This window comes from Electrona antarctica (assembly GCF_951216825.1).
Source record: "Electrona antarctica genome assembly, chromosome: 23".
NCBI classification, from domain to species: Eukaryota; Metazoa; Chordata; class Actinopteri; order Myctophiformes; family Myctophidae; genus Electrona; species Electrona antarctica.
The window spans coordinates 21830428-21850852 of NC_136804.1; the positions used below are offsets into that span (position 1 = coordinate 21830428).

Below are 20425 nucleotides of genomic sequence, written 5' to 3' on the forward strand. Positions count from 1 at the left end.
AGTATCAGCTCTATATTCTGATAGTACTCATTGACGGTGTTTGTTCTGTAATGGGAGTCCCCTGGTCTCTCCAGCTCTTTAGTAAACAAACTGTAAATTGCATTTTCAGGTCAGGATATCCAATTAGGATTTTAACCCAAACTTTTAACTCGCACTCGGATAAAGATCAAACAAGTGCAATTGGAAGAGACTAAAAATTACCACTTACAGTACCTTTAACGAGTGGTGGAACAACTACTCAAATGTTTTATTTAGGTAAAAGTACTGCAATGACCCGTATTCAAAATGTACTCGAGTTAAAGTACAAAAGTATCTGCATCAAAATATACTTAAAGTACGAAAAGTAAAGGTACTCATATTTACAGAATGTCCCATTTAAAAATTCAAAATGTATAAATATCTTTAGAAAATAGCAGATCTACAAGGCCACATGGGTTGGAACGCGGCAAAATGTGGACACATTGCCGAAATGGAAATGGGTGGGAGTGGTTAATGTACATTTTGTAATAATAATCAAAATCTACAAAGAAACTAGTAACTAAAGTTTTCAAATGAATGTAGTGGAGTTAAAGTAGAAGTAAAATAATTTGAGATTGGAAATACTCAAGAAAGCACCTAAAAAAACACCTCAAAAAAGTACAGTACTTAAGTAAATGTACCTAGTTACATTCCACCAACGCCTGTATTATATCATTCAGTGGAATAGGTGATCTACAAGAGTCATGGGGCCATATTTCGCCAGTGCTATTCCCCTTATCCCTAAACTTCTTTGCCTTTTTTTACTATTTTGAAAAACAGGCAAAGACATTTAGGGATAAGGGGTGTAGCATGGTGAAAATAGGGCCCATGGTGTCTGACCTGGCCGTGTTTGGAGCAGGGGGTCTGGAAGCCTCCGGGACAGGGGCTGCAGTCTGGACCGTAGAACCCCACACAGCACACCGCATTCTGATGACAGAGACAGGCAAACACACCTGCCATTTACTGGGCATGATCGCTCACTTTATGTCCTGCACGGCACCGACACATGGATCAGGTGTGCTTCAATCGATCCATCGATCAATCAATCAATCAAGCATTCAATAAACGATCCATCGGTCAACCGAATCAATCAATCAATCAATCATGCATTCAAGCATTCAATCAATCGATAGATCAGTCAGTCATTTTAAACTAAATGACACTCTATGCAGTAGCTTACCTACTGTAATAATATGTTATCTACGGGTTAATAACCTGCCATTGCATAATTTCATTGTTGTACTAGTATTCATTCTATTGGTTTTGTGTTTGCACTGCAGTGAGACAATGTGGATGGACAATACAGTGAGAAAATGAACTGAATGAGCAGTGTAGTGGCATTCCAAAATCATGCGAGTACTAATCGTTGTGATCGTGTGTGCATGCGTGCGTGCGTGCGTGCGTGCGTACGTGCGTGCATATGTGTGTCTGTGCTTTTACCGTGACAGTTGCGTTGCAGAGGAGAGAGCAGCCGGTTGCTGCCAGAGTTAAGGGGGGAGTTGAGCTGAGGGTAATTGGGTAAGCACAGCCAAAGTGTACGGCTTCCTGTCAAACACACAGCTGTGGTGTTATTAGAAATAAACATGGGTTGAGGAAAATACTAAACCATGTTGCTTGTTCATGTATGTGTACGAGGAGTACACCTGTACAGTATGTGTACGCCCTCGTCACATCAAGAGAAACATATAGAGAGAGGTGAGGTCTTACTGAGGGAACTCCATTCGGGCATTTGGTTGATTTGATCTTGGCACAGCTTACACATTCACCCTGGGAGGGAAGGAAGGAAGGAAGGAAGGAAAAGAAAGAAAGAAAGAAAGAAAGAAAGAAAGAAAGAAAGAAAGAAAGAAAGAATTTCAAATGTGGAAGATTGTGACTTATTTATACATATTTGTGATATAATTGTAACATAATTGTACTGTACAATACATGACGTAAATTATCAAATATCTGAAGCAGGGATTCCCAACATGTCAGCCGGGGCCACGAGGGTAATGCAAGTGGGCCCCCAAATAATTGGAAAATAGTGTTAGCAATAAATAAGAACTTAAAGTTAGTTTCATTGATCCAAGCCGGAACGCACTGGAAATATTGATCATACAAAATATACTCTGAAAACTCACGTGTCCCCCATCTGGCCATTACACAAAATCATCTAAATCATGACAGTTTTCTGACATGTTTCTATGTCAGTGGTGCTCAAACAATTTCATGTCAAGGACCCCAAAAATGATGTGAAATGTGAAAAATCTGAAAATATGTTGTTCCAGGGACCCCCCTGCAGAAGCTAATATTCAAGTTCAAATCGTTAGCTCCGAAATAATATAAATTCAAAGATTTGCGCCACATTTTCACGATTTTTCAAAAATAGCTAAAGTATAACATAATGCTTAAAACACCAAAAGGGTTTCCCGCCCAAAATGGGTTAACATGACAGCCGAAAGCTCACCTTGATGATTTTGTTCTCTGTGACGTCACACCTCTGCGGAAGGACCGGCTCAATGGAGGACGGAGTCAACACGCCGTCCAGGGAATAGAGACGTCCGTTCATGGCCTCCACGTCCGTTTCCAATACGGACATTCCGTTGACTTGAATCTGACCCTATGTTTTGTGTGTGTATGTAAAGGATAGAACATGTTAAAGACCACCAACTTTGGTATTTTTTATTTCTTCCAAACAGTTTTGAAATGTGCACTCACATTTTTGGTCACGTTAAACTCCAGGACCTGGTTGGCCATGGTGACGACTCTGAGGCTCGATGCGATATTGTACACCTCCAGCTTCAAACACACAACAGGACATACATCATGGATTAAAGCAAAATAAAATCTCACGACTGAAAAATGTTGCCGTTGTTTTCTGGAAGACTGAAATAACCGAAAATAGGCTATCTACAAGCTTACAAGCTACTAAAACTATGACTAAAACAATGACAAAAAATATTTGTCGACTAAAAAAAACTAAGCTATGATGTCTAAAACTAAGACTAAATATATTGACAATTTTGTCAACAAATAAAAACTAGTGGAGAAGAGATCCAGTAGAACTAGAAGACAAGTAATTGTATGTCTGGTTGCACTCGGGTGTTGTGCACTTGCGTTCTGAAAATAGACAATCTACAAGCTGTGAGCTTGTAGATCGGCTATTTTCAGTATGCAACCAAGTGTGAAATCAATTAAAACCTGCCAAAATAAATGTTTGCCTACAATGTCAACTGTATATTTAGTCAACTAAAACTATACTAAAACTTTCCAGATGACTAAAATGTGAGTAAAACTAAACAAACTTTTATTCAAAAGACTATGACTAAAAGTAAAAAAAAAAAAAACTAAATGGCTGTCCAAATCAACAGTGCTAGAGGGTTTAGGTGGTTTTAATACTCACTGCGGTGGAGGCCACTATATGGTTCCTAAGGAGTTCCACCAGTTTTCTGGAGCCCTGAAGTCAGGTGTCAGAGATGAGCACGTCAATACAACTGAGTGTGCAGGATGGCGAGCGTGCGTGCGTGCAGGATGGCGTGCGTGCGTGCGTGCGTGCAGGATGGCGTGCGTGCGTGCGTGCGTGCGTGCGTGCGTGCGTGCGTGCGTGCGTGCGTGCGTGCGTGCGTGCGTGCGTGCGTGCGTGCGTGCGTGCGGCTCACCTCAGCAGAGGTTAGGTACTTCATATATCCATCTTTCATAGCTTCAAAGGCGTCATTAGTTGGGGCGAAGACAGTGTATGGACCTGGCAGATCCATCACTGATGCCAGGTTGGCTTTCTGCAAAGCAAGGGAGTTTCAGTATTGTATACAAAATGTATACAAATTGTTTCATAGTGTACGTATGGCATGCCATACACTTACAGTACTTATACAGTACGTATATGCTATTTTTGAATAGCCAAATAAATCTAAAATGACACACAGATGCTTATTGTTTTCCCGGTTATAATGGGTTAAGCAGACCCGAGGATAGGAGTAATTTGAGCATCTGTTAGTGAACTGCGGGGCCCATACTAATTGAATAAAACATACAAAAAGACAAAACCTGCATACCTCTAAAAGAATCTTGAACTGGGAAAACTTTCCATTGTCAGACAAAATCTTCATGAGATTTTCCTGCAACAAAAAAAAGACAAGACACAATCCTACGTCATGAACGATTGACTTATTCAGTATCAGGCTTACATGTATGTACAGTATGAAACATTTACAAAGACTAAAACTAATGACACTAGTTTATAGTTTTATTTCAGTTAACTAACTTTCTTTTTTCGCCTATTCTAGTTTTTGTAATTTTCAGCCATTTTTAACCTAACCTTCACATCTTCATATAATTGGTCCTCACTAATGTGCATTGTAATATGGTACCATTTATGTCTACTCGTTGTCTCAGAGGAGGGCTGTGGACAGTTCAGAAACCTGCCTACCAGTAACATCATCAATAGGGGAATCCGAGCTAATAGAAACCGCTGTCTTTCACTTACTGGAAAGTTAGCATGCAAACAGTATATAAACACATCAAAAAACAGGAATTTAAAAAATTCCAAAAAGGTAGAACATCCAAAAATTAAACAAGCGGTGGACAAAGTACTCACATTTCCATTTCTTTATTGGCACACACCAAAAAGGAACGCTTACGCGTTTCGGCTATGCAGCCTTCATCAGAGCATCAGAGCAAGGCTGCATAGCCGAAACGCGTAAGCGTTTTTTTACCTGTTTTTTGATGTATACTGGATTTGGGTCTGGCACTCCACTGAAAACCATTGCTGATGTGCAACCTCTTTTTCTCATTTAGTATATAAACACAGGTTGAGTGAACCTTGAACCTTCAGGGACGTGCACACATAGACATCAAAGTGGGCTTCAGCCCCTGCCCTTCTACCCGTAAAACAACTGCCCTTTCCAGACCACGAATGCAACATTTACTATGGTGAATGAAATGCAAATGCCACTCCTTTCCATGCCATGCCGGAAGGCAGCATTCAGGAGAATTGCATTTTTTCCGAAGTCTCCTGAACTTGGACACATATGCATTTTGCGTTGAACAAATTTGTTTAGAAATCCATGCCATACACTGCATCTCCTCTAGCTAAAGAGTGCTGGGTTGCGCCCCGGAAATAGCTGATCTACAAGCTCTCAATGCGTCGCAGCGCGACGCGTTGTGAGCTTGTACATCTGCTATTTTTGTCCAAAAGTGCCCTCTTAGGGGATTTCAGCCCCTGCCTCTCTAACACTCTCTGCACGTCCCTGTGAACCTTGATAATAATAATAACCTTGCTCCTGTACCTCTTTGTTGCTCTCCACCGTGGGTGAGACACTGTCCATCAGCCTGCCGATGATGTGGATCATCCCGTTTGACGCAATGATATCGGACTGGGCGATCACACCCCTCCTCCTGCTGCCGTGAATGCGAATCTTCGTGGACGTCTCCTGTAAAAGAGAGCTAAATCACTCACTTTATATCCTACTATAAATGTGCCACGTCTCTGCGTGCGTACGTGTGTGCGTGTGTGTACGGTTGTGATGCACGTAACTTGAGAAACGTTTGACCCACCGACTTCACATTCGACACGTGTTCCACACCCCCACAGGGAGTGCAGTGCCAGGTATCGAGTCGGTCGGTCCCACGGTTCTCCAGAACCACCACAAAAGGCTCTGGTCAGGCTCTGCCAGTGGGCCTAATGAGGCCAACTCCTTTCACCTGGGCCAGGCTCTGCCAGTGGGCCTAATGAGGCCAACTCCTTTCACCTGGGCCAGGCTCCAGTGGGCCTAATGAGGCCAACTCCTTTCACCTGGGCCAGGCTCTGCCAGTGGGCCTAATGAGGCCAACTCCTTTCACCTGGGCCAGGCTCCAGTGGGCCTAATGAGGCCAACTCCTTTCACCTGTGCAATTTCCAGCCTCTGCCTCAGCCAATTCAAAACCCAAAGTCAAAGTCAAAACCCACATCAAAACTGTCAATTTTCGAATTTTAGTATTTCCAATTTTCAATAATTTTACTTCCATTCCACTACATCTCAGAGGCAAATATTGTACTTTTTACTCCGCTACAATTATTTGAAAACTTAGTTACTAGTTACTTTGTAGATTTAAATTATTAATACACATACTTCACCCCTATATACATTTCGGCCATTTAAAAAAAAAGCTGATCTACTTCCATTGTGGTCCCATGACCTTCAATTCATCAACATAATAAAATAAACACAATAATAATGTAGGCATGTACTGTAGATGTGCCAATGTGCGAGCATTGACGGTACTGTTGACTGCTGTCTATGCTTGCACATTGGCTAATGCATGGCTCTCTGGGGACATTTTGAACAAACGGCATGCCCCAAAAACAGGGTCCCAGGCAGTCAGTGGTATGTGTGTGCTACCAATCCAGAGGCAACAGATGCCTGCACGTTTTAAGTCAGGCAGCTTGTCTTTCAGAAAGGGAAGAGGGCTGTAAAGGGCCATCAATTCAAACATCCCCAGAGATATCATGTCGACTCGCGTTCCCCTCATAGGAAGTACAGGAGGTCAGCGGAGAGGAAGAGAGTGACAGAAAGGAAACCAAGGCTATCTTAGGACACGCGCACACGCACACGCACACACACACACACACACACACACACACACACACACACACACACACACACACACACACACACACACTCAGCAGTAGTTGAAGTAAAGCAGGGCCTCATTAGAGGAGACATTTTGGTAACAACACAATGGACCCCCGTCACGCTGACAGTGCTCCGGGGAAGGGGAGCGCTGACAAGACGGAGGTGTGAAGACCAACGGAGGTGTGAAGACCATGCCTCATGTCACCTCATGTCACCGACTGAACCTACAGCAGGGCCACAGTCCTATCTGTGTTGTGCCAGACGTACGTGCAACACAAAGGACTTGGGCTGTCACATGCCTATGGAGCAGTGGCTGCCAACCGTTTCTGGAGCAGGGTCCACTTGACTATAAGGCTGCAACGATTAACCGATTAATCGTAATCGAATCGATTATTCAATTAGTTGCCAACTAATTTAGTAATCGATTGCTAAATTAGTAATCGATTACTAAATTATTTGGGAACTAATTGAATAATCGATTCGATTACGTCCTTTGTGTTGCACGTACGTCTGACACAACACAGATAGGACTCACTGTGGCCCTGCTGTAGGTTCAGTCGGTGACATGAGGTGACATGAGGCATGGTCTTCACACCTCCGTCATGTCAGCGCTCCCCTTCCCCGGAGCACTGTCAGCGTGACGGGGGTCCATTGTGTTTTTGTTAGTTAGAAGATGTCTAAAAAAACCTAAATCTAATTTATATTATATATATATATATTAGAATCGTTTAAATAATCAGCCAATTCATCAGTTGTTAATTGCAGCCCTACTTGATTATCATTCATTACGGCAATTAATTCCTCCCGACACACGCACGCACGCACGCACGCACGCACGCACACACGCGGGCCAACTGTGTTCGTACAGACTCTCGAGAAAAGCCGGATGTGCCACGGTGGATTCGAACCCCCAGCCTCCGCAGTGGTGGGTAAGCTACCCCCCGAGCACTGTGGCCCACCCATCCGACTGCTTAAAACTTAAAAAGTGCTCAGTTGGGTGGGCCATGTGCATTTTCAGAACCTGTTTAGTCTAATGAGCAATCGATTGTGTCCCGGCTTGGATCAATGGAACCAACGTAATATACTTTGACCATTTGAACCCCAGCATCCATGCTCTGGGAGGAACATTAGCCAAAAATAGCCGATCTACAAGCTCTTAAGCCAAAACCGCATCAGTTGCAACTAGTCGCAACTCCTTGCAACAAAACAGTTTTAAGGCATGTCACATCAATCCAACTCCTTGCAACTGCCATTGGGGATAATGGTTGCGAGTAGTGGCATCATGTAGTTGCATGTTGCAAGTCATTAAGTTCACATTGAATACGCATTTTTCAAGGACTTAAAGAAAAAATACAATTAATTAATTTTTTTATGTTATATTATCATTAAATAAATGTATGTGTGTTGCCAATAATTTGGAAAGACCAGTTTAAACAGCTACTCAAAAAGACCAGGATCCCTGTGGACAGCTGGGAGGCCCTGGCAGCGGACCGCTCAGCCTTCAGAAACTTGAGACCGATCGAGCACAACCAGCAGAGAAGAAGCGCCAACAAAGACATCAATGGCTTATGCTACCCCGTCCACCTCCAACACTTCCGTGCCCAGACTGCCCCCCCGGCTCTTACACACACACACCCCTTGGACTCCACAGTCACCAGCAGGCACACAGACAGAGAGTCCAGCTAGCTCAGCTAGTCCAGAAGGAGAAGAGATGAAGAATGACTGAGGAGAACGGATCCTCGTTTTCGAGGCTGCCATGATGATGATGATTTGTGGGCTCACTTGCAATAATCTGATCGGCCCACAGGTTGGGTATGGCTGGGTTAGTAGTTATTGTTATATAGATTGTTATATAGTTAAAGTATCAATAGCCTACTGCAATGTAGAAATAGTCTGTTACAAGTAAAAGTCTGGCATTAAGAATGTACTTGAGTTAAAGTACAAAAGTATTGGTTTCAAAATGTACTCATCATGCAGAATGTCCCTTTTCAAGTATAATAATCTTTTGAAAATAGCACAAGCTCACAGTGCGTCGCACCGCAGCTTGTAGATCGGCTATTTTCAAATGGCCAGAATGTACAGTATATGGGGCTGAATGGTTACTGTAATCAAAATCTACAAAGTAACTACTAACTAAAGTTTTCAAACAATGTACCGGTAGTGTAGTAAAAGTACAATATTTGAGTCGGAGATGTAGTGGAGTACAAATATAATTACTGGACATTGCAAATTCTTAGGCCTCACTCACACGGTCGCAACATATTGCTGTATGCTTGTTGTATACAAAGGGTGTGACACAGCTTGCCCCAATGCATTTCCAATGGGAGTCACATGGTTTGACACAACATTTGTGTTGTATGAGGGGGAGGGGCGCAGTCGAAACACAGCCAAAAGCCATACAACAGCTTGTAGTCCAAAATGTGGACTACAAACCATGTTACTTCCATTGGAAATGCATTGGGGCGGCCATGACACTCACAACATTCATACAACAAGCATGCATCAATGTTTTAAAGGTCTGAGTGAGGCCTTAAGTAACTGGTGAAGACAGCCCTTTCAGAGTGATGGAACCTTTCCACCACTGGTGAAGACAGCCCTTTCAGAGTGATGGATTCGACAGTGTGTACCGTGCCGTTAGTCTCACCCCATCCGTGGTGTCCGCCTCGCCAGCCTTGCCGGTTAAGGTGTAGTAAACGTCCGTCGTTTTCAGAGTGTCAAAGGACAGCTCCCCGGCAACGATGTGCAGCTTGCACAAGTACTTTGCTCTGGACACATCAGCCATTAGACTCTTCAGCTGAAACAGTGAAAGATTCAAATAATGTAATGTTTACAGGAAATATCCTACTGTACATCTTCAACCTATGACCTCGAAAGCAGGTTTCTTCAACAGGGGATCCGGGACCGCTATAGGGTAGTGGTTTCCAATCGTTTTGATTCCCATACGTTCGCCCTTGGACCGCCATCTATACTATGAAATCCTCATTCTGAGAGCATTTACAAAATGGTCCATGTGGCTCCATTTGTACACTCTCTAAATTACAGTCCTGTAAGTCTGCAAGGACCCCTGGGGGTCCCCGGACCCCAGTTTGAGAACCAATGCCCTAGGCCTAGGGGGTCCTCAGAGTTACAACAGGGGGGCTGCCAAAACATTGTGCGATAGATTTTTTTTTCTCCCCAAATCGAATTAACTTAGTACACATTAATATGATTCCAATATATTATAATTAGCAAAGACAATGTGCAAACAAAAATAATTTAGGAGGCTGCATGGAGGTGTGGCTTTGTAGTCCAGGAAGGAATTAAGTGAGACCACATTTTCAAGACAGGTTTTTGGCCATGCACATGGCATCATGACTAAAATATATAAAATAAAAATAAATGACACACATAAAAACCCCAGGAAAGTGTTTCTTGTGTCCTAAACATCATTCAAATAAGCTCTGGTTGCAAAAGGGGTGACGTGGCCCATATAAGCTAGCAGTTATAGAGTTTTATGACATGGCTTGGTTGAATGCTTGATTCAGATTGGTCAAACGCTTAATTCAGCGGTGAGTTATGTGATGATAATGACCGCTCCGCTGTATAACAGACCACTGCCTAATCAATCCCTCTGAGCACCAGCTTGATTTACTGCCGTTTCCAACATGACAGCCATGTAAACACACACACACACACACTAGTGACACACAATGTCATTTACAGCTAAACATTGCTCTCAAAAATGTTTTTGAAAACATTTGAGCGAGAAATAGACGAAGCAGGACCCGAAAATGGATTCTATTTGATCAACTCACTTCCTCGTTTCCAACAGTGCTGCAGCCCGCTGGGCAGACGCAGCCAGCGCGAATTTATGGAATACTTTTTTTTGTTGTGTTTTGGGTCAATGTATTAATTTATGTTAGGTAGCCATGTAATAAGCGGGATAATATCTAGGTGGTCATTGTCGGGAGATAATTCACCGACAGGGAGTTTAACAAGTACTCCTAACTATTATCCCTTACATACTCTATACAGAGAGTTATAACTCTCTGTGGATTCACTCACCGAGGTTCCACGGAAGCCCTTGTTGATTGGGACGAAAACAGTGAAGGGCCCCAGAGAGGACAACGGCCACGACAGCACATCTGCAAGAGAAAAAGGCAGCAAACATAGAAGACATGGAAACGGTTGTAATCAGTGATTCTCAGCCTTGTGAATGTCAAGAACAATTTGACACGCATTAACGCCACCGATCCCCATTTGATAAAACATTTATTTTTTAAATATCTTGGGCCCCAATCTACATGTTAATTTAGCTCATAGTCCGGCAGTCGAGGTGGACGGTTGGGAAATTTGGTATATAGTATTTTTTATTGGCTTAAAATATTGTCTATATATTCATGAATCCACTTGCTGACCGGCTGTCGGTATTGGGCAATTTATTTTATAGGGGTTTACAAGGGGTTTCACTCCTTGGGCTAAAAACAGCCATAGCCACTTGCCCAAAATGTGCTGACCTCATTACATTTGTGCTGACCTCATCACATTTGTCATGACGTCTATGGCCGTTTTTAGCCCAAGGAGTGTTTTTTGTGCAAAACGAATGCTTGGAATGGATTCAGAATCATGAAAACCCCCTAGTTTGACATGTCACATGCTACTTAAAGCATAAGGAAAGTTTGACAATTTTGCCTGCCATAGGATGTTAATGAAAAAAAAAAAAATACTAACAGCCGGTCAGCAAGTGGATTCATGAATGTATGTATATAGACAATATTTTAGGCCAATAAAAAAAGACTACATTTCCCACTTGAAACAAAAGAAGCCTGTCGGCTGCCGGACTATCAGAGGGACTGCACAAATGGACCCAACTATTTGGTTCAAGAGGAGCAGTCCACTCAGAGAATTGATGGGGTCTATGGGCTGGATACAGGCTATACAAACTAAGCTATGATGACTAAAACTAAGACTAAATATTCTGGCAATATCGTCAACAAATAAAAACTAGAGGGAGGAACTAGTGGACAAGAGATCCAGTAGAACTAAAGGACCCGTGTCCCCTAGGGTAGGTACCGTCACACCCTGATGGAGGGGAACTGGATGGAATAACGTGTTCCTTTCACGCGTTACATTCTACCGGGGAAACTCCCCCCTGTCAGGTGAAATGAGCGGTTTGGTACGATTGCACTTGGGTTTGTGCTCTTTTCAGCATGGATGCAACAGAGTCTAAAATCTGCCATTATGACGCCATCAAGGCAGCGATGGCTCCAGAAAATAGTGACTGGGGGGGACATAGAAGATCCTAATTATAACAGTAGTCTACGCATGCGTGAGCACGCTCCGTGCCTGCAGGGGAGAGCAAGGTGTTGCCTAGTAACCGGCTCATATAAAGCGATATAAAACGTGTAGGCCTATATATATACGCCAATAGCAAACACCGGATGGCTATTAAAATACGTATATATACACATCAATAGCAGTCAATCTGTTAACCCATTTTGGGCGGGAACCCCTTTTGGTATTTCAAGCATTCTGTTATACTTTAGCTATTGAAAAATAGCAGATCTACAAGTTCATAGCGCGCCACCGAGTGGCGCGCTATGAACTTGTAGGTCTGCTATTTTAGAAAAATCGTAAAAATGCGGCACAAATCTTTGAATAGGTATATATTCTTTCAGAGCGAACATTTTTTTTATTTCGACGTCAGGCCTAAATGGGTTAAAGGTCCTACTGAAGGCCCAGGCGGTGGCGTAACCACCGCCTGGGCACCCGACTGGTAATCCAGGGCACCCGACTGGTAATCCAGTCGCAGTGTGCCGCGGGTTCGACTCCCGAGCCCGACACGGCCTTTACTGCATGTCTTCCCCCATCTCTCTCCCGTTTCCTGTCAGCCTACTGTCTGTCCCTTCAAAAAACCAATAAAAGGCGTAAGCCGCAAAAAAAATATCTTAAAAAAAAAAAAAAAAAAGGTCCTACTGAAGAGCGTGATGGCGCTGCTGAGCTGAGAGGTCCACTGTCCGCCCGGCTCCGTGTTCAGCTCATTCATCCTCTGCATGATGTTACCATAGCAGACCTTCCCGTTGCCAAGGTAACCCTGGTTACAGGTGCACCTGTAACGAGACGAGACGCACGCATAGTTTCACACCACCAGTGGGAAAAAGTACTCAGATGTTTTACTTTACTAAAAGTATCAATACTGCAATGTAAATGGTAAATAAATGGTAAATGGTGCATTTATATAGCGCCTTTATCCAAGGCGCTTTACATAGATTGTGCATTACATTCACCCATTCACACACACACACTCATACACCGATTGCGGCGGAAGCCATGCAAGGTACCAACCAGCACATCGGGAGCAATGTGGGGTTCAGTGTCTTGCCCAAGGACACTTCGACATGTAGACAGGAGGAGCCGGGATTCGAACCGCCGACCCATGGATCATTGGACGACCTGCTCTACCTCTTGAGCCACAGTCGCCCCAATGTAGAAATACTCAGTTACAAGTGAAAGTGCAGAATGCAAAATGTACTTGAGTAAAAGTACAAAGGGATTGGCATACAAATGTACTTAAAGTACCAAAAGTAAAAGTACTCATTATATTGCATTATTATTTCATTATTATGCAGAAAGTCCCATTTCAACTTTTTAAATGTATACTGTACAAATCTACAAGCTCATAACGTGTTGCATCGCGATGCATTGTGAGCTTGTAGATCGGCTATTTTCAAATGGCCGAAATGTATATAGGGCTGAATAGAAGTGATTGATGTATGTTTTGTAATAATAATCAAAATCTACAAATAACTAGTAACTAACGTTTTCAAATAATTGTAGTGGAGTAAAAGTACAATATTTAGAAACCCGTCCACCAGTGACATCATCGATGGGGAATCCAAGCTAATAGAAACAGCAGGCTTTGTATTCCTGAAAAGTTGCAATGCGATGATGGAAGCCATATCGTTCTCATGATAATAAAAATCAAAATATTTAAAAAAAAAAAATCTGCCTAATGATGACGTCACTGATGGACGGGTTTATGAACTGCCCACAGCCCTCCTATGAGACACAGACAGAGTAGAAAAAAATGGTGGTATTTTATCATGAACATTAGTGAAGATTATATGAGTGGTGAAGTGGTCCTTTAAGTACAGTACTTAAGTAAATGTAATTAGTTACTTTCCACCACTGCACACCGAGTAACCGAGTATGTTTGCTCAAGTACTGTATAAGTACACTTTTGGAAGGCTTTTTACTTCACTACTTTACTTTTACTTAAAAATGTTCCGTACTTTTTACTTCTACATCTCAGAGGCAAATATTATGCTTTTACTCAACTACAATTATATTTGACAACTTTGGTTGCTATAGTTACTCTATAGATTTTGATTAATTGTTAGAAAACATACATTTGCTATTTTCAGCATGCAACCGAGTGTAAAATCAGGCATTACATCAAGGCCTGACAAAATACATTGGAGTACGGTAAAGTCGACTAACTCAACTGTATATTTAGTCGACTAAAATCTTTTGATTTTCAGTCGACGAAAACTAAACTAAAGGTAAAACATTTCAGTTGACTAAAACTAGGTCTAAAACTGAACTCGCTGTCAAAATCAACAGTAACAAACACACAACACACAACACGCGCACACACTCACACGCTCACACACACACACACACACACACACACACACACACACACACACACACACACACACACACACACACACACACACACACACACACACACACACACACACACACACACACACACACACACACTGTGCAATAGTAATTAATATAATAATAATAATAAATAGAGGGGCCACTGACTGTACTGTTCCTGGTTCCACGGTGGCACAGCTGGCGTCCTTGTGGCAGGAGTCGGGTCGACAGGCGTCCTTGAGGCTGCACACGCCGTCCTTCATGTTGCCGTAGCCATAAAGACACTCGCAGTGCGCCTGAGGATCACAACATGAGCAATACAGTCGGTAGCCATAAAGACACTCGCAGTGCGCCTGAGGATCAAAACATGAGCAATACAGTCGGTAGCCATAAAGACACTCGCAGTGCGCCTGAGGATCAAAACATGAGCAATACAGTCGGTAGCCATAAAGACACTCGCAGTGCGCCTGAGGATCAAAACATGAGCAATACAGTCGGTAGCCATAAAGACACTCGCAGTGCGCCTGAGGATCAAAACATGAGCAATACAGTCGGTAGCCATAAAGACACTTGCAGTGCGCCTGAGGATCAAAACATGAGCAATACAGTCGGTAGTCTGAAAACCCACCTCTTCAGACTCCATCTTAGCCCGTAGCACTTACCGTAGCACTTGCCCTAGCCTCGACGACCTTCATATGCAAAGACACAACTTAGATAGCATTTTATGTATAGACATAGTAGTTTCATTATATAGATATTCCACAATTAGGTTCTTAGCTTACGTATGATTCCTGATGACTATTTCTTATTTTTGTTCTTTATTACTGTAAGTCGCTCTGGCTTAAGAGCGTCTGCTACAGTAAATGCTTACATTGTAAATTGTAAATTGTACACCCCGTCAGAGCAGACTTACAGGCAGTGGTGGGAAAAGTACTCACATTTTGTAACTTTTGTAAAAGTATCAATATTGCAATGTAGAAATACTCTCTTCCGAGTAAATGAACACTAGTGTGCCCATTCAGGGCATAATAGCCTAGGCAAAGATTGGCTGAAATATAGCAGATCTACAAGCTCACAACGAGTCACTTGTTGTGAACCTTTCACTCAAAACGCACGCACGCACGCACGCACGCACGCACGCACGCACGCACGCACGCACGCACGCACGCACGCACGCACGCACGCACGCACGCACACACGCACACACGGCGCACACTCACTTTCCCAGGGCCGTCGTACAGGCATTGCGTGGTGCCAGCTATGCAGCCACCCATGTTGGTCTGGCATGGGTCGATGGCCATGCACACATGGCCGTCCCCGCTGTAGCCTTCAGCGCAGGTGCACAGGTGCTGGTTGGGGCCAGTGTGGGCACAGGTGGCATCGTGGTGGCACATCCCCTTGGACCCCTTTAGGCAAGGGTTAATGGCTGAGGAAGACAAAGGTGCAGGGTTCATTGATTGGTCGACTTTAGATTAGATCATTCGAAGGAGCACTTCATCCATTTCAAACATCAGATATCTGGTCTTCACTCTTCACTAATGCTCAATATAATATGGCACCATTTCTGTCTACTCACTCTGGCCCCTTTTCCACAAAAATAACTTTCTAGAACTGGTTCCGTTCTTGATGCTTGGAACGTTGGTGCTTTCACGGAACCGGTGACCATTTTTTGGTTCCAGTTCCGATTCCGAACCAACTATTTAGGGTTCTGAGAACACATTCATTGTCAGTGGAAATGCTCTAGTCTGAACTGGTTCAATGTTATTAGGTGCGAAAAAAGAACCAAATTGGTCCAACCCTGGTGGAAAAGGAGCCTCTGGGCAGTATTATGCGTGTCTTAAATACCAGGTCTTATGACTTAACTTTAAGACCTGGAGGCATGGTCAATGCTGTTTGGCCACTCAGAATAGCCAAATGGCATTGATCACGCCTCCAGGTCTTAAGTTAAGTAATAAGACCTTAAGCTTAAGACACGCATAATACTGCCCTCTGTGTCTTATAGGAAGGCTGTGGACAGTTCAGAAACCTATAATTACCAGTGATATCATTGGTAGCCAGGAGTCAGGACTGGTAATTTTAGACAAGATTGCATACTTTGTTTATTATTTATTAATTTATTTATTTGTTATTAATGCAAGAACACTGGCTTCTATTTCAGGAATCAGCATGCATGCTTGGCTGTCGTTTGTAATTTTCTTGGATTCCCCATCGATGATGTCACTAGTGGTAGGGTTAGGTTTCTGAAACGTCCACATCCCACCAATGAGACACACAGAGTGAGTAGACGGATTAACGGTGAATGAGCATTAGTGAGGGCCAATTATACAAAGACAAGGTTGAAAATGGGTGTGAAGTGCACATTTACAGAGGAAATAACTCACATATGCATTGTTCTCCTGAGCTCTGGTAAAAGAATAAATAATAACCAGGCATACAGCTGCACACCAGCCTTCCTGTCATGGCCTCCTCCATACAGCGAGAGTTGTCCTGGCAGCTCAGAGCAGCACACGCGGGCATCTCTGGAGAGAAAAGACCGGCAGTGGTGGAAAGTACAGTTTACTTAAGTACTGTACTTTAGTACAGTTTTTCGGTATATATTTTACTTGAGCATTTCCAATTTCCGATCTTTTTCTTCTACTCGGAATCCAGTTATTGTACTTTTACTCTAGTATTGTTGTATTGTATACACAGGGAATGGTCCCTTTTTTAAACAATGAAGGCTGCTCCACTGCCGACAGTTGTGTCTGGACCATTCGCCCCGGTTTATTTTTTGACGCCGTCCAAACGCAACACGACACAACGCATTCAGTGTAGCCCCGTCCTACAGTATAACTGCATGTCACTAGACTTGCATTGCCTGGCATTCGTTCCAAACACGGTGGTTTGCTGCCATTTTGTTTTGGTTCCCCCAATCCCCATTGAAATGCTGAATCGACTAGAACTACTAGTTTAGTCTCGCCAGTCGCTAAGAGTTGAAAACAAAAATGAAAAAAATATGTATATACGAAACAAATTATTCCTATGAGCTAAACTACGCCGCATCATGGGTTTTATTGGGTAGGCCCTAAAGTTATGATGCCCTTGATCACATTGAATTATTTTGGGTGATGCCTGAACTACAACCACGTACAGAGTGCCGCGCCACGAGCTTGTAGATCTGCTATTTTTGAAAAATTGTGAAAACGTGTGCAAATCTCTGAATATTATATTCTTTCCCAGCGAGCAACATATTTTGAGATGGGGCTCGGCGGCCAATTACATATAATTGTGGCGTTCCTTGACATCTGAGCACCACACTGATATAGAAACATAGTTTTTTTTCAGGAAAAACAATAATAAAATAAATGTCTTAATGGGTTAACTTCTCACCTTGGTCACAGCTGGGGCCTTTGTAGCCAGAGAAACAGGTGCATGTCCCGTCACCTTGCATGCCAGCGCTGCACAAGCCATGCACACAGGTGCACACTAGCACACCGTTATAGGATGGAGGGGAGAAAAGCACATACCGTAAATATACACTATTTTATGTTATGTTTCAGAGTAATGAAGAGAGGTTGTTTGTGCAGTATGTCGTGTACCTGATTTACAGGTGGGTCCATATCTGTTAGCGGCACAGTCCTCACATGCCGTTCCTGTGTAGCCCTCCTGAACACACACACACACACACACACACACACACACACACACACACACACACACACACACACACACACACACACACACACACACACACACACACACACACACACACACACACACACACACACACACACACACACACACACACACACACACACACACACACACATTAAATCATAATATTGTGCAATAGTAAAGAGGGGGAGATTTTTAGCATTCCATGTTTCCCCATCTCATCTCAGCATGTTACCCGAAAGACACACCCACCCAAAGTGAGGATTCGTTATGTTGTAGTATAGGCCAGAGTAGTATAAAAGAGAGTAATGACTCTCATTGTAACAATGGAATGCGAAAGTGCTCATTCTATCTCAATGGAATAGTTCCAGCCATAGGAGCAATGTTTGGAACTATCGCCCATAGGCACCCGCTTTGCGGTGAGATCAAAGCGTGTCACCACTCTCTTATTAGATTACTCTGGTATAGGCCTACTATTTAAATACTTAAAGACTTCAAAAGATTGCTGCTATTCGTTTCAAAATGCTTCATACCCTGTACTTATAACATGTATATAACTATGCAATGTGACATAGCTCTGTTTACTCAATGCTGTATACCCCCCTCCAACTGTACCCCCCTCCTTTCCTGAGTTTCAACTGTTTTAGTATATTTTGACACTTGCTTTGGCAATGCAAACGTTTTCTCGTTTGCATTGCTGTTGTTTATCGTTTGCATTGCTGTTTATTGGCATGTTTTCTCATGCCAAATAAAGCTCCTTCGAATTGAAATTGACTTGACTAAAACGACATGATGCTGTCAAAATCAACACCGCAACGAGCTACAATATGGTGTGAGAAGAACCTCACTGTACAGTACCTTACAGTTACATGTTCCATTGCCACCCATTCCAGCAGAACACACTCCATTGTTGCTGCAGGGGTTGGCCGCGTGCTCTGGACACTCTGGAAAACATCCACACATCGTGCACGTTATAAACTGAAAAGGCTAGGATTTAAACTCGGCTGCAGAAAACCGTAATGGTTTTTCTATATGTTCAATGTTTATGTTCCTCTGTTCTTATGCACCTTGAGACAGGCTACTCAAAGCCTCTATAGTCCCTCTATAAGTCAAATGAAATATTATTATTATTAAACCAGAAAGGTTAGCTAGTGATGGCTATGGCTATGGCTATGATGCCGCCATATGAAATGAGATTTACAGTGATTTTTGGGCATGTTACTATTGTCAAAACAAGTCAAAATCTTCACAAATAGCAGATCTACAAGCTCAGTTCACAACACATCACAATTGGTCACGAATCCTTGTATGAGGGCTCAAGTGGTTACGATCGAAGGCTCTAGACTATAGGAAATGGCAGCTCCCAGAAGAGATCCTGTGTGTCTGTCACATGACAGTCTTGCTCCCCCACTTTCAGTGTGGTTGTACCCCTGTATCATATCAGAGAGAGAGAGAGAGAGAGAGAGAGAGAGAGAGAGAGAGAGAGAGAGAGAGAGATAGAGAGAGAGGAAGCCTGCTCCCCCTATCCCAGCAGCACTTTGGATGTCAGCACATTCCTGGAGGACATGGGGACCACGCTGACAGTAAGGAAGGAAGGAAGCATGCAAGTCCACCGTTTCCCCCTCCCAGCCACCAGGCCAGGCCAGGCCGGGGGCTCTGCATCCGGGAGCCATGGCTGGGCCCAGTGCTGCAGCATGGTGGTGGCTCACTGATGTGGGTCACCACACATGCATACTCACAGGATGCTCACTGACACACTCGGACACCTTGGATGCACTTTCATCTGCAGCGCTGCTTTAAAGGGGGGTGTAAATGATATGTTTTTGTAAAAAAAAAAAACCTAAAGATAAAAGGTTAAAGCTGCGTATGCCTATGTTTGTTCAGTAGCAGAGTTCTCCTCCTCGTCTCTCCAGCTCGTTATTATAAAGAAAATACATTTTCAGGTCATGAACATGCATTTTCTGTTAACCGCTCTAGTGATTTCGAAAATGCTCAAGATTCCTCTTGCTCGGACATGGGCAAGACAGCTTTCTGTCAGCCGCCCAATTATTGGAATGAACTCCAAAATTCTTTAAAACTGAGCTCTCTGCCATCATTCGGTCAGTTCAAAGGAATGCTCCATAACATGTTTAACCGTGATTGCTCCCGTTTCAACTGAGTTATTTTAGTTTGTTTGATTGACTGGTTGTTCTGCCTAAAGTTGCTTTGTAATTTTCCCTGATATATAATGTATTGTGTTTTGGATTTGATTGTATTGTTTTTTTTGTTTTTTACCCAGGGTAGTAGCTGAGCACAAGTGCTCATTTCACAGACACACATTCAAACCTGGGAGCTGACCAGTACAACCTTATACTGTTGGCCACTAAGCAGCTCCACCGGAGCAGTTGGGGGTTCAGTGCCTTGCTCAAGGGCACTTCAGCGGTGTTGGGTGAGTGATGACCAATCACTTCCCGACCCAGATTGTTCCTGCCTGTCCGGGGAATCGAACCGGCAACCTTTCGGCAACAGGGGCGCTC

At 43.3% G+C, this 20425-nt stretch overlaps 1 protein-coding gene across 4 annotated transcripts in view; it reads right to left on the minus strand.

Annotated features, from left to right (window-relative positions):
- The window catches only part of stab2 (stabilin 2), a 95135-nt gene that overhangs the window by 56057 nt on the left and 18653 nt on the right, over positions 1-20425 (minus strand). For 3 of the 4 annotated variants that reach the window (XM_079494586.1, XM_079494587.1, XM_079494585.1), the window contains exons 4-21: positions 18768-18853; positions 17834-17900; positions 17625-17720; positions 16637-16774; positions 15476-15681; positions 14424-14551; positions 12564-12697; positions 10653-10732; positions 9253-9402; positions 5283-5426; positions 4050-4112; positions 3657-3773; positions 3401-3454; positions 2716-2796; positions 2465-2617; positions 1726-1785; positions 1459-1563; positions 859-945 (exon numbers count right to left, since the gene is read on the minus strand). In XM_079494586.1, coding sequence (XP_079350712.1) covers positions 859-945; positions 1459-1563; positions 1726-1785; positions 2465-2617; positions 2716-2796; positions 3401-3454; positions 3657-3773; positions 4050-4112; positions 5283-5426; positions 9253-9402; positions 10653-10732; positions 12564-12697; positions 14424-14551; positions 15476-15681; positions 16637-16774; positions 17625-17720; positions 17834-17900; positions 18768-18853 — 1949 coding nt within the window. Of the gene's footprint in view, positions 1-858; positions 946-1458; positions 1564-1725; positions 1786-2464; positions 2618-2715; positions 2797-3400; positions 3455-3656; positions 3774-4049; positions 4113-5282; positions 5427-5550; positions 5685-9252; positions 9403-10652; positions 10733-12563; positions 12698-14423; positions 14552-15475; positions 15682-16636; positions 16775-17624; positions 17721-17833; positions 17901-18767; positions 18854-20425 lie in introns of those variants that run through there. The other variant, XM_079494588.1, reaches the window with a different exon arrangement.